This window comes from Desmodus rotundus, chromosome 6, assembly GCF_022682495.2.
Source record: "Desmodus rotundus isolate HL8 chromosome 6, HLdesRot8A.1, whole genome shotgun sequence".
NCBI classification, from domain to species: domain Eukaryota; kingdom Metazoa; phylum Chordata; class Mammalia; order Chiroptera; family Phyllostomidae; genus Desmodus; species Desmodus rotundus.
The window spans coordinates 82,558,022-82,572,718 of record NC_071392.1 but is presented as its reverse complement, the minus strand read 5'-3'; the positions used below and the strand labels follow the sequence as shown (position 1 = coordinate 82,572,718).

At 35.4% G+C, this 14,697-nt stretch overlaps 1 protein-coding gene across 2 annotated transcripts in view; it reads right to left on the bottom strand.

Moving 5' to 3' along the window:
• Positions 1–480: 480 nt before the first annotated feature.
• TRIM24 (tripartite motif containing 24) overlaps positions 481–14,697 on the bottom strand; it is a 102,444-nt gene continuing 88,227 nt past the window's right edge. For both annotated transcript variants that reach the window (XM_053927019.1, XM_053927018.2), the window contains exons 12-19: positions 12,875–13,010; positions 11,331–11,403; positions 10,106–10,274; positions 8,570–8,898; positions 7,704–7,836; positions 6,564–6,638; positions 5,087–5,236; positions 481–4,301 (exon numbers count right to left, since the gene is read on the bottom strand). In XM_053927019.1, the coding sequence (XP_053782994.1) occupies positions 4,092–4,301; positions 5,087–5,236; positions 6,564–6,638; positions 7,704–7,836; positions 8,570–8,898; positions 10,106–10,274; positions 11,331–11,403; positions 12,875–13,010 (1,275 nt within the window). In that variant the 3' untranslated portion in view covers positions 481–4,091. The remainder of the gene's footprint in view (positions 4,302–5,086; positions 5,237–6,563; positions 6,639–7,703; positions 7,837–8,569; positions 8,899–10,105; positions 10,275–11,330; positions 11,404–12,874; positions 13,011–14,697) is intronic.

Genomic DNA, 14,697 nt, shown 5'->3' with positions numbered 1-14,697 from the left:
CCCCATCAAAGTAAGATCTATTAAGTACCCAATACTGAGTTTTTCAAATAGTTACTTCCAAGAATCAAAACTTTCTAACCTTTAAGGTAATTCACAGACAAACTTTCAAAGTGACGTGTAAAAGCCCCCAGATGTTATAATACCCTCCTCCCCCAACAGCTTCCATACAAATTTTTTATGACATCTTTTGTTCTCCTACTTTCAGGAGTTTGGCTTCCTTTTTTTAGGGGGGAAAGGTGGAAACCAGTGTCTGAAGATGTTTATCATTCCTTTTCTCCCTGTATGTAGTGAACTGCATGTGTTAGAATTTTTAAAGTTTCCTGTTATTTATGGAAGAGTAGGTTGTCCCTATGCATCAGTTTTACAGAAGACAACACGCAGTAATGAAGGCAGATACAAGCTAGTTTAAATTCTACTGAATGACACGAGTGACTTTTCCATTAAAAATTCCTCGTTGTGGTAAAATATTCACAGGAAAAATCCATCGAAGCTAATTTTTATTAAAATCAAAGCACCAGTTGGCCCCCTAAATTAAACAAACGAACAAAGACTATTGTCCCAGATATCCTTCACAATAAGCAAAACCTTCATGGAGACAGAAATCTGTGATTGGATTGGCTAGCATTATTCTCACTCAGGAGCATGAGCCACCAACATGTGAACTATGTGACTTAGTAAGTTCACACCCAAAATGAAGGGGCGATATGTCTGTAAAAAGACATCAACTATTAATTTACATGAGGCTATAAAATACTTTAAAAATATGTACATGATTATTTAAAAGGAGGTGCTCTTTTTCAGTAAGAAATTAGATACCCGAACTCATGGCCATGTCCAGAATTTTAATGGCGAACCGAATCACCTGATTTGTCTCATTCAAAACAGATACAGATAAACAGAAAATGAGTGTATCTTCAGTTTAAACCTAAGAATTTTTTGTTCACATGAAGCAACTTATATTTGGAATTCACATTATTTGTGGATCAGGGCTCAGCAAGAGGAGGACCTCCTCCTTTCAACTTCTAACTAGTCCCTCTGTGAAACCCAAATTTAAACATTTAAACACTGCAATCATAGGACTTTGAAATGCAAATTCATAAATGGAGCAATAATCTGTATACTTACCTTTTAACTCTGGACTGAAACTTTCTGAAAGCATTCCTAAGCTATGTTTCAACTACACTACTATGTGCAGTAAAATTTAGTGCTTCTTTAGCTTGGAAAAGAAAGTCAAATTACCATGGCAAGAGGACAATTTCCTTTTAGCACTTTCCAATTTCTTACCCTTCCATTCAGAAGAGATAAGCAAGGCTGGTTAATTCAAAGGACAAAATGATTGCACTGCCAGATGCTGATGCACAAATATATTTTGAATGCAGTATGGTATATCTCAGTCCATATATACTTCTGCCAAAGCCATATAAGCCACTGACTGTGTACTTGGGTTTCCTTATTGCTGGAAAGATCAGATGCTTGGCATCAGGGAAAGCTTTCGATGAGTTGGTATTGAGTAAATCCTGGCTCCCACATACTCTGCTCATCCATAAACCCTGGCTAAAGGTGTGATCATGCCTAGTTATTGGGGGTCTTGCAGCTATGACTCTAGGCTCTTGGTTCTAAATCCAGAGGGAAATCTGAGTTTTTGTTTGGAAATAAACACTGGAGTGTTAGGTCAAGGTTGCTTGAATTGCACTTACTTTTGGGAGGATGCTCTCTAAATGAGCATGGGATATATATATAGTTAGGATCATCTTAGAGCTGTCTATTAGAATTTAAGAACTACTTAGCTGGGATCTGCCTGAGCACATAGGTGCTTGTTAATAAGATCACAGGACTATAATCTTGAAGACTGTTAACTGAAGACTTTGTGGAGAGAAAACCATTTTTAAATACTGTTTTAAAAGATTAATATTGCCCTGGAGGAGTAGCTCAGCTGGTTAGTTTGATCCCCACATACCAAGGTTGTGGGTTCGATCCCTGGTCAGGACACATGCAAGAAGCAACCAATGAATCCATAAATAAGTGGAACAACAAATCGATGTTTCTCTTTCCCTCTCTCTCGCAAATTTAAAAAAAAAATTAATATGGCACTTACTATATCAGTGAACATTTTGGGGACATTAGAAATTCTGGCTCGAATGCTTTTAGAAAATTATGTATTTTTTCTATTTAGTGATACTTCCCTTCGTGATCCTTCTCAAAATTTATCTGTGCTGCCCTGATTTAACTCAGAAGACAAATATGGAAGAACAAACCATCAAAAGAACAGTATTCTAAGATATCAACGAACTTATTACTAAAAGCTCAACAGCTGGTGTGCTATAAATGCTGGAGCAAAATAAGACAATTAAATGGTATATGCACTGTTACCAAAATGTGTTCAGTCTTCAGAGAATAAATGTCAAATGCATATTCAAAATGATACCACCATCACAACAGTCACCTTGAACACAAATGTGGAAAAGTGACTAAAACCCTTTTAACCATTAATGTATACTTTACATTATAACAAGGCCTAAATCTATACAGAACGTGAGATGCTATTGCTAATAAGTTATTTTCTCATATTTTATCTTTAGCAATATCTGAAAACCCAGTGAATCAGCCACAGAGTATTTTCACATTGTCCATTTTAAGAAGTAATGACATGTGGATGAAAGCAAGTCCTCTAGGTTTAATTCACACAAGATGATACCATCCAAAGAGAACATTCTTTCAAGTCAGCCATATTTTTATTCTATCAGCCTAAACAGAAAAATTTCCTTAGTCAATTAGTGTTTTAGAAAGGTTTACTTTGGCAAACCAAATAAATTCATATGTAAGTATTTTGTCAAACATTAGATTAGCAAATGGCATAGCAATTTTCTTAATCTAGTTTCCTTCTTTGAGACTGAACAAGGAATAAACCAATGTCAGTTAAACTAGTGAGGTCTGGCCCATTAAGAATATGTTTGCCCTCAGAAGACACCTTTTGTATCTCTATGAGAATAAAAATGAAATTTAGAATTGAGATCAAAGATTCAATTTGAAGGTCTAATTCTTAAAAATAGGAAATAGATGCTTCAGAAAAAATTAAATTTTTACTAGAATTCCCTCCAACTGCCAGCTCCCAAATTCCATAATACATTTTCATTCCAAATTATAAAGACAGATGAAAACCACAAAAACCAGTCCCTTTCAGGGGAACATACATTTAATACCCAATAGGGTGTATTTTTAAAAAAATCCTCACATCAAATACCGCACAAAGCTGTATTTTGTATGTTGGGTGTTCCACTAAAAGCAATACTGCAAACAATGAGTCTTGTTATGAAAGGATCACCTGCACAGTTAAAACGAACAGCAAAACCACACAGACATCCAGCAAAACCAAATGTGTTCACTTACTTCCACAGAGGAAGAAGTTCAATTAAGAAATGTATGAAAAATGGCCTTGAAAATCTGCTATACCAAACACCTCTATAGACAAGAAGAAAACAAAAATAAAAAAATCAAACTTTTGTCTTCCTGCTTTTTCTTTAATACAGTTGCCATCTTACATGAGGTGCCTTCTCAATAGTATCTAATCTACTTATTCGTTGCACCAGTTGGCATCCTAGGATAGAACTCTCATTACCACCCATGTTCATTAATTACGGCCCAACTGTTCTTCACTATGTACTGTTCTTAAGGACACTATACCTAACCCATGGTTGAGCCATAATTAATGGGTAGTGGTATTTTTCTAAAAATGGATTAATGCACACATCCAAACCACATTAAAATTTCAACTTAAGAGTTCATACAAAATCTATTTCCTTTCTATAGTAGCTATAGTTCCAGATTAGTTTTGGAATCCAGAAATGGAAACAATGTCTTTTTATTTTGTTGTTGATGCTTCTTTCTTCCTTTCTCTTTTCTTTTTTTTTTCTTACTTTCTTAATAACAAGGTTAAAAGAAGTGGGTTATTAAGAAAATTAAAGTCTAGTAAACATCAAAAACTTATAGATCAGAGTGGTCACAAACTCTTCTTTATAGTGATGTTAAATTACTGACAAAATAATTTTTGAAAACAAAAATATCTAAAAACCAGCACACGCCAATGGTGCTGCTTATTTAAGCAACTGGCGTTCCTCTATGCTTTTGAGGCGTTTCTTCCGGGGCTGTACAAAGTCATCATCTGAGTCATCACTAAATTTATTATCTTCTGATTCATTTCTGAATTCAAGTTTAGGAAACCTTTTTTCTGGATAAAGGTTCTTTAGAAGTTCTTCAAAATAGCTTTCAAGTTTTATACCAGCATTGGCTACTTCTGAATCAGGCTGTTGGATAGAAATAAAAAGTATGAATTAAAAAACAAACACCAACATTTCAGTCACTAAAAGTAGTAAATTTCTCACATTTTTGCTCTCTTTCAATTTGAGATTAGGAGTACCGGTGGATCGTTTTGGAAAAATGTTTATGCAACGTTGCTGATATAAAGTGAGTAATAGCCTGGGGCTAAACAAAATATAGAGAAGGCCAGATAAAGGGTAAATAAAAGGCTTTGTCTGGTCTGGATTATTCTAAAAGGATTTGACAGTGGTAGGACTGGATTACCAAGAGAGATAGAAAAGATGCCACACTGTAAGCATTAATAATAGGTATTTTTAGACCAAAGGAAATGTGGAACTCTGGAATGAGCACCCGACACCGAGAACAAACCATGAACAAAAGGCTCTAAATCTGGCAGGTATTTAGATAAATTGATAGATGAAAAAATTTTTAAATTAGAACTGCTTAGGCCACATCCTTAGTAGTGCAAGATCAACATTAAGAAGACTAAAGTATGGAAGTGCTATATTCCAAGAAATAAAGATGGGAATGAGAAAGAATTCTTCTAGGTTAGGTAAAAATATTTTCTAAATTTTTAAGTCGTCAGCTATAATTTGCATTTCCACTCACCATACAATAAACCTTGGAATATAAATGTGGATAAAGTCATTACCTGACATACTTGAACTTTTGGAAGTTTACACTAGCATAACTAATCTCCTTGTGTATTGATAAGGTGTTTGGTTTAATATTGCTTTCAGTACTGCTATTAGTCTCCCCTTTCCCACCTCACCTCATTGAATTCAGCACAGTTTTGAAAGATCAATCTAAAATCAGCTACAAAGTCTTCAGGCTTTGTGTACATGAAATTATCTTCTTGTAGTCTTTTCTTGATAGTTGACAAGTCCATTGGATTTTTAATTATTTTGTAATAATCAGGCACCTTTCAAAATAAATGAGATACTATAATGCAAATAACTAAATTCTACCTGGTCCTAAATGAATTCTACAACTAGCTGCATAAAATTCAGATTGTACTGTTTTGTCATTGCTAAGGAAACTTACGCAGCAACTTTTACACGTGCCTACACTTTTTTCAAAAATTTTCACTAATTATTTTTAATTAAAAAAAAAATCACACTTCTCTTTTCCTCTTCATTATTAAATAAAAAGCAATTATAAAAACACTATCATTTCTAGTAGGATCTGACATGCTTCTGTTGCATGCGGTAGAGTGAACAGGGTTTGAATCTGGGTTTGAACCCCAGCTCTGCTGCTCAGTAGCATGCTCCTGGGAAAGTTACTTACCTCACTGAACTTCACATATCAAATGGGAATAATCCTACCACCTTCATAGTTTTTGTAACCACTGAGATGACATATATTAAGAAAAAGGGGGCTATTTTTTGCTGCTGCTGTTGTTATTAATACCAAATGTAAGTATAAGCCAAGATCATAAAAAGCACCAAGTTCTAGGTTAAATTTTTCAGTGGAGAAAGTTTCTACTGGTTACAACTCTCTTTTCTTTCACTTTTTTTGCCTTGCCTCTTTTAGGCACAAAAGTTCCTTCCCCTGAAAAGTATTTATTTATTTCCGTTTCCTATCTCACCTTCTCAAAACCTGGTCTCAAGAAAGAAGTTCATTGTTTATCAGCTGAATGTATTTACTAAGCTCATTTTCTTTTCTAGCCTTGCATTAACTTTTTAAAATTTGTCAAACTGTAGAGTATTAAATCTTTAAAGAAATTTTAGATATCAGAGAACAGAACATATTTTTAGTAGTACTTTTAGCACTCTAAAATTATGCATTAAAGTCTTATGAAACTGTCAAAATGAACCTTTTTGAAGTTAATGGTGAACACTCACGCACACTCACACACCCAACTTCCTCTGTTAAAAGTCTACTTAATATTTGAAGTCTGGACATATAAAACTAAAATATGTACAGGGAATTCTGGGGGTCTTTATCCCCAACAGTTTAGGAGATACGCCTAAATCTCCAGAGAGAGACAACTGATACAAATCATTACAGAGAATAGTAGGTAAACTACATGAGATGTATGAGAAATGAATAGAAGTTTTGGGCCAATTTGTGAACCGTAAAATGTATTTCAGATCAAAGCTTTCAGTATGTATGAATAAGCTTAAAGACTAAATCAGATACAAGAAACTAACCACTGAAAAATGGTACAGAAACTAGATTCTCATAAATCAAGTTTCAGAAAAATCATTCCATTGTATAAAAATGCTCAAAATGACATTAATACTTACAGTTAGAGGAACTGGGTCTTGAAAAGCCAGGCTCATTTCATGGCAATAAAGAAATAAAAGTAGACGTTCACACTTCTAAGCAAAAAATAAAATAAAATGAAATCATGGCTTATTTTTTATTACAATGTCATGTGTCTCAGAGTACCTGAATAAAAATTAAAACCAGATCAATACAAGAAAACTATTGATACGTGGAGTTTTTATCTCCTTCCCAATCACTTACTCAACTGTGCTGTTTGTCACTCTGGGGTTTCTGTGCTGTGAGAGCAGTCCTTGTAATTACAGGAATAAAAGACAGTGTTACTAGAAACCCATTTGAAGCTCTTTAAAAATTAATTCCCAGTTATCTCTCCAATTTGTGTACTGAATTATTAGTAGTCAAAAAGGAAGAGATCCAAATACAAACCCCTTTCCTGGTTTGCCCAGTCCTAAGGCCCTTTCTCTCTCTGATGGCACTTCGCTACTTCTCTGCTTATGGGTTCACCCCAATAAACACCCTAGTGCTGGTAGTGCATGGTTGGGCCCCCTCTTGCCTGTCAACTTTCCTACTCACTGTTCTACTTAATAATTGAGCTAAGGAGCTACTTTATTAATGCAGAAGTGTTGATTCAGTAGGTTTAAATGTTAATTACAGTTAAATATTTTAGCTAGCTTTGAGGTATAAACCTAGTACCACTGGGTGAAAAAATGGAATTATTTCCAGGAAAAGTAAATAGAAAAATACATCAACAAATTCTGAGGAAGAAAACCTATCTGTAGTATAAATAAAACAAAACGGAATTTACTAAAGACAGACTCTTACTAAATTTAAAGAGTCCAGTCCACATAAAGGATACACATTCTACTTGTTCAAGTAAGGTATTTTAAGCTTCTAGAAAATGTATGTGTGTATATGTGTATGGACACATACACAAGTAGTACTGTGATTTTTTCAAACTAACAAAGTTAGTCTGCTTTTAAATATATTATTTAAGATACCTACATTTTTGTGGAAATAAATACTAAAGAAGAGAAGCTGATATAAATTTGATTGAATATACATTTCTTTGATGAAAAGCACACCTGCATTACAATAATGCATCTAACAACAACAAAACTCCTGCTTAACAGTCTAGCTTGGAAATGCTAAGAAAACCTTACCCTTTTATCTATTGGTGCTAATTTACCAGGGCCTTCAGTCTTCCTTTTTTCTGAGTTGTGACTGGGAGCATCACAATCATATTCAACTTCTGGTTTAGATAAGTCTCGGCAGAAAGTGCAAATCCACTCTCCACTGTTGGGGGATGAAGCATTTGAGTTCTTAATGCATCGTTTTTCTCTATACTATACCTCTTTCCTACCTCCTCCATGCCATCTATGATACACAATTATTTATTTGGCATGAATTTCACTGAGAATTTACCATATAACTACTATGTATATGGCACCATGGTAAGAGAGCTGAACAGTAGAAATGCAATGCAGGGGTCTGAATGGTAAATATTATTCTAGCCAAGGAGGTAAGAAATACATATATAAAATAAACACTTAAATAAACAGATACATTAATTTATGGCTGCTGTGATGCATAACTGGCATTTTGCCCCAAATGATTCCAGAAAATGAAATGCTCTTAGTACTATTATTGCAACTCCATTTGAAATTAAATTTTACACAGTATAGCCTTTGAAGAACAGAGATTAACTCAATGGCCATCATCGTCTCAAAGGCACTGTGAGAATTTGAGATATCTGAAATGTCAGTGCCTGCCAAGTAAGATGCAACTGTGGCAGTGGTGCATAAGGACCACTCATCTCCATGGAAACCCCTTGTAATGATTCAAAGTTTGTTATTTTTCTTTTCCAAACAGACTAGGTTTTGGAGAGAAGCACAAGGAATTGTAGGCAGGGTATGGGAAGAAAACTAAGTTTTTACAAAGGTTTTATGTTATAATAATTGTCAAAAGTTTATTGCTGTTATTGTTGACAGTGAAAGAATGTGGGAAAGGGAAGCAAGTAGTATCTTACCTTGGAAAATTTGCCAATGTGGGCACATGACAAGAAAGATGGAATACTTTGGGACACTTCTCACAGCACAGGAGCTCTCCTCCATTCTGACAAACTGCACACCAGTCCTCATTGGGGTCATCCTCTTTCCTTGCCTCTCCAACGTGAAGGGGTGACTTCTGGGAGGCATCCAGCCACTCAGACTTTCCGTTGGAGGCATTTTCCTGGTGAAGTCCAGGTTGATCTCCTGTGCTGTCAGGGGCATCTGACCTTAGCACAGACTCCTCAGAAGCAGAGCTCTGATTACTATTTAAGAGCAGGGAGGTGAGTATGCTTCTTGGGTAGGTGGTCTGCAATGGAAGGAAGCAAACGCATACGTTTTCTTAAAACTGGCATCCTTTATTAGCACTACTGCAGTTTTAGACCAAAGACTGCTCTCTCATGAGCACTGGCTACGTCAAAGGAGTCTGTGAATATGCATGAGAACAGAATCGTTTTACTGCTACCTGTATCAGTCTCTCTAATGGAACAGAAGACATGGACCTCTACTGAAAAACATCATTAAAACAGAGTATCATTAGTAAGGGGGTGTGGATAATAAAGGGAAAGTCTTTGAATTTGTTGATGGTTACAGAAGTGGGAGAATAGGTGGGTAGTGTAAAAAGTAAACCATATGAACTGTAAGTACATTTTATTGGAATTGTTACTCAAATTATACCTAGATACTAAACAAGCCTAGTGTAGATTTTTAAAAAATCATTCATAGAGCCATTAATGACTTTAAGATGAATCAAAATTTATGTTGGAGCCTAGGATGGTGAAAATTTCAGACAACTAAGTTGCTGTCATGACTAAGTCTCCAACAGTGTTGGAAAATGCTTCTGATCGTTGTCAAAACGTTTTTCTGCCCTTACATACATACTCCTATGCAGTCTTCTGCCCTCCTGCTACAGGGTATACTGGGGGAGCTGCTGTACTGGGCACCACCCTTTTCTTTGCCTCTCTTCTGTGTTAGATCCCATTTCTGGGTCCTCATGTCTTCCTCTTTCTTGGTCTACTCCATTTTTGATGAACCATATTTTCAAATATCTTCCTGAGAATAAGTACATGGATATTAATTTTTTATGATATTGTGTGAATGTCTTTTATTTGTGTGCAAATAAAAGATGTTTATTTGATCTTTACACAATTTTTAATTTTTTCACTTAATGTTCTGGTACTTGTTAGGTCCTTTCAATTCAGATGCTCATGTCTTTCAGTTACATGAAGTTCCTTCTATTATTTCTGCGGCAATTACCTTCCATCTGTTTTACTCTGTTCTCTTTCAAATGCCTCAACCTCCTCATTTGAACCTGTAATTTTTGAAACTCTTCACCCTGTTTTCCATCCATTTTTTGTTTTAATTTACTGAGACTTTCCTCAAATATTTCAACTTGTAAGTCAACTATTTCCCTGCTTTAAAAAAGACTGTTTATTTTACCTCCTATGAGCTATGTAAACGTTTTTCTTATCCTATTGCCTGAAGAGGAATAGTACTGCAATCATTAATATAATTACATTTTGAGGCCTAGATTCTTCATCTGATTCTTGTTTCACTATAACAACAGGAAAATCATAATTTTCAGGTGGTCCACTGTTTTCTTGCTTTATTCGGATTGGCTCCAACATGACCACTGGGACTTTGTGTGTAGAATCAGCTCCTGCTGGTTTGCTGGAAGAGCCAGAGCTTTACGTATAAAAAAGAAAGAAAAAAAATCTGAGAACGCTACCTTAAATATCTCAAAATAAAGTATGACAGCTTTCAGAATAATGCCACACCTTCACAACAATGGGAACTATGTTACATCATTAATAAATGATACATAACTTAAATGCAACTGCTATATACAAGTTTTCTTACATATAATGTTGTATACATCAACCTATCTAAATAGTTACACTATACATTTGAAGATACTTAAACAAATTAAATAATACCTGAATTAAAAGAAAACTGATTTCAATATTCTGAGGCTCTAAAATTGGGCAGCCAGAGTTAGTACCTTAGAACTAGCACCTTTTTTTTAGGCTTTACCATTTGCTTCTCTAGTCAGTGACAAAGAGAACTCTAGGCTCACGTTAACGATTTATTGTCAAGCAGTGAGAAGACAATTGACTAGGCACATAATTTACTGATGTTCCAATATTTAAAAAAACATAGTGGAACAAAAAACTTTTACAGATAGCCACTGTTCTTGTGGGATTGAGTCAAAACTTTCTTCAGAAAACGCTGCTTCCATATGATGAAAAAATAAGAATTGGGTTCACTCTCTAGGAGAAATTTGCAAGCATGGGGAATAACACAAGCAAAGCAGTAAATTAAAATAGACTTTCAACAAATATAAATTTATTTTAAAGCAAAATCAACATTTGGTCGTTAGAAAATTGAGAGAACACAGAAGTTAGTATAAAATTATTGTTTCTCTTCCCTAAGTTTGCCTTTGTGTGTCTTCCCGTTCAATGTGTTTTACCCTACTTCACTTATCCTTGCTATATGATAAAAATAAAACATTTTATTTTCAACACATACACAAATATCTTTATCTTTAAAGATAAAATTATATTTACCTAAACCATTAATTTATTAAATTAATATGTAATAATTATTAAATCATTTTAATTTAAAAGCCAAAAATTAAAAAACATTGCTCGAAGTATACTGACTACCAGAGCATTTGAGCACTGGAGCAAAAGAAATTTAATGAGAGATTTTCTACTAGAGAATAAAATAAAACCAGCTTACCTTCCTCGGCTCCCAACACTGGAGGCACTAGGTGAACGTATTGGCGGGTGTACACTAGTCATAGTAACAGGTCCTCAAGAGAAGGAAATCATACACATTCACAGAATGAATTAATAACTATGTATTTAATTCATATTGAATGTGCTCACTTAGTACTACATTGAAACTGGAACACATAATGAATGTACATAGAACACTAAGGAGATGCTAAACTCCTAGCACAGTCTGAGTCCCCACAGACTAGCAGGGCGGTTCGAAGTCCACACAACTGACATTTGGGCCAGGTAATTCTTTGTTGTGGAGGGCTGTTTGCACACTGTATGATGTTTAGCAGCATCCCAGGCCCCTACCAGTTATTAGCACCTCTCTAAACTTCCCACTCAGGGGTGTAACAATCAAAAATGTTCCCAAACACTGACGAATGTCCCCTGTGTGAGAGTAACCAGAATAGGATCTCAGCGAGGACACCAGTGCCAGTGAGAGCTACAGAATACAGTAAGTGGTAGGGGCTGACATAAAAGCAGTCTAGGAAAGAAAGCCACACTGAAACAAATATTCTGCGAGGCATGTGTACAAGGTGCTTTGTCTAGTGCCTGGCAAAGAGTTAGTACTGAATAAAGGTTATCTTTTAGTCATATTGCCCAAATGGTTTTGGGAAGTATTTTGTCAACGTGTACTCTCCGCAGCTACACATCAGAGTATTTCATTCATCACATTCTCATCAATAAGTTATTTTCACTGTTTAAACCTTTGCTGATTCAATAGTTAGAAATTATATCTTGTTTCGACTTTTTTTAATGACTACCAGTAGTGCGACTAAACACCTCCTGCCCCCACCCAACCAGCCCCGTTTTACTGGCTATGGGTATTTTCTTCTTAGGGAATTATCTGCTTATGTCCTCAGTACTTTCCTTATTTATTTGAATTAATTTGTTATATAATCAAACAGCCTTTGCTCTATTTTGCCTGTAATTTCCTTCCCATTTTTAAGTTTGTGTTTTAAATACCATTTCCTTTTAAATTGTGTAATCTGCCTTATGTTTATGTAACTAGTGAATGACTTAAGAAAGTCCCCTCTTTCCTTATATTGGTCTAAGACACCTACTTTGACACAGTCTCAGTAGTATAGTATTAGAACTGCTTCTCTCTTGAAGGAAAGGAGTAGATATGTTAAAAATCCTTAAAACACAAACACCAAGCAAACCACCAAAAGAGTGACTGGCGCTGACAAATTATGACCCTAGGCAAATTACATCCTGAAAGACACCACATCACAGACAACTCAACTTATCAAAAAGAGAAAAGTATAATACTAATTTCTTCCTGGGAGTATATAATGCCTATAAATAATGTTGAAATTGAAAATGTACAGAGGTTTAACCTTTGATTTCCATTTTGAAAGTACCATACATTAATTTTAAATAGGGCTAAATATTCAGACCCTTTTAAATCATCCAACAAAAAAGAAGAGGGAGAATTTTTTTTTTTAAGTTACAACTTGAGAAAAACTAGAGAAACACAAAATCCAAAGTAGCCCACTTTACCTGCAAGACCTGGAGATGGCACTGATGAATTTGGTGACTGGACGGTTCTGTTTGAGGGTGGTCTTGGCTGGCCATGATCTACACTATTATCTTTCCTCACAATATTGTCCAGCATAATAGTACTTGAACAGTCAATCTTATTTAAAAAAAAAAAAAAAAAAAGAAAGAAATCATTTCATGGTATCCAGACTTTGCCAGTTGAAAGCTACTTTAAATTTATAAGAAAACTTTAATAGTTTCATTATTATCAAATAATAAAACATGCCAATATCATATCTGAGAAGTTTTGATGCATATTGTCTCCATAAACAATTTTAAAAAAATCTTTTCCCTCTTAATGTCCCATGTTAGTAAGCATACTAGGACACACTATTTCAGAAATCATGAGCCCAGAGAAAGGAATATTGTGGGTTATTCACACCCATAAAAATTAAAGCAAAAACATTTTTTAATACTTTATTTAAAAATAAAAAGTAGCCAGTTTTTTAAAAAAGCCTTGGTGAGAAAAAGAGCAGTTTCATATTTTTGTAAATCTCTTTAGAAACTTGCTTAATAACAGCCAGCTGGACTCTTATATCTGCATCTGCACTAAGTATGTTTTTTTTTTTAAAGATTTATTGATTTTCTAGAGAGAGATGAAGGTGGGGAGAGAAGGAGAGAAACATCGATGTGTGGTTGGTTACCTCTTGCACACACCACCAACCAGGGACCTGGCTTGCAACCCAGGCACGTTCACTGACTGAGAATTAAACTGGCAACCTTTCGGTTCCCGGGTTGGTGCTTACCCCACTGTACCACACCAGCCAGAGCACCAAATCTGTTTTGATGTGTGGTTTTGGTTGAAGAATATGAAGAAAATCTGGCCTTACACAGGGAGGAGCTTGTGGAGCCTCTAAAAGGGTTGTAGAGACACCTGTGTCCTTGGCCCACACTTGAGAACTGAGGTTTTGGTATGCCCCAGATAAATGAAGCCAGTCCATACATAACACACTTCCAGAACACCAGCATCACCTAAGTACATTACTACTGTTTGGTAGGAAAAACCGATCCCTCATAGATTCTTGCTTTAAAGTAACACTTGTTTTCTAACTGATTGTCAGGTTAAAATAATAAATTTCTATTGAACAAGACTTTAATGCTTTAGATGCAAATATTTTTCATGCTGATAAAAACCATTTATTTCCCAAGAATATCTTTGTGATTAAAACCCAGTTCAATTCTCTAACACACTTGCAGCCTTTCTCAACCAGGATTCTACAAGAGAATTAAGCCCTACATTCCTAGAGCACAGATTGTATATAACAAATTCACTTCTTGCCTCTGCATCTAGAATGGTGCTAGTTATGAACCATCCTTGGGAGGACTGGGAAAATAGCCACTCAAATCAGTTTCTTGTTCTGTGGTTCAGATGAGGAATCTCGTTGGAAAAGGCTGGTGAACAAAGAGTCACTAGTATCTGAGGACTCTAGAGGAAAAGAGCAGGACAATTTTAATTTTTGGATCCTCCAGTTGGGCAAGCAGGGAAGCACACATGGTCATTTATGTTTAATATTCGTTTAGCAATACCATGACAAATACTTTTCGGAGAATAAAAGAGTACTGAAAGCCCTAGCTTGTGTGGCTCGGTGGACTGAGTGCCAACCTGGGAAACCAAGGGGTCACTGGTTCGATTCCCAGTCAGGGCACTAGGGAGTAGGGGGTGTGCGAGAGGCAACCACATTTTAATGTTTCTCTCCTCCTTTTTCTCCCTCCCTTTCCCTCTCTAAAAATAAGTAAATCTTAAAAAAAATAAAAGAGTACTGAAATGATAGTATTTGATAGAT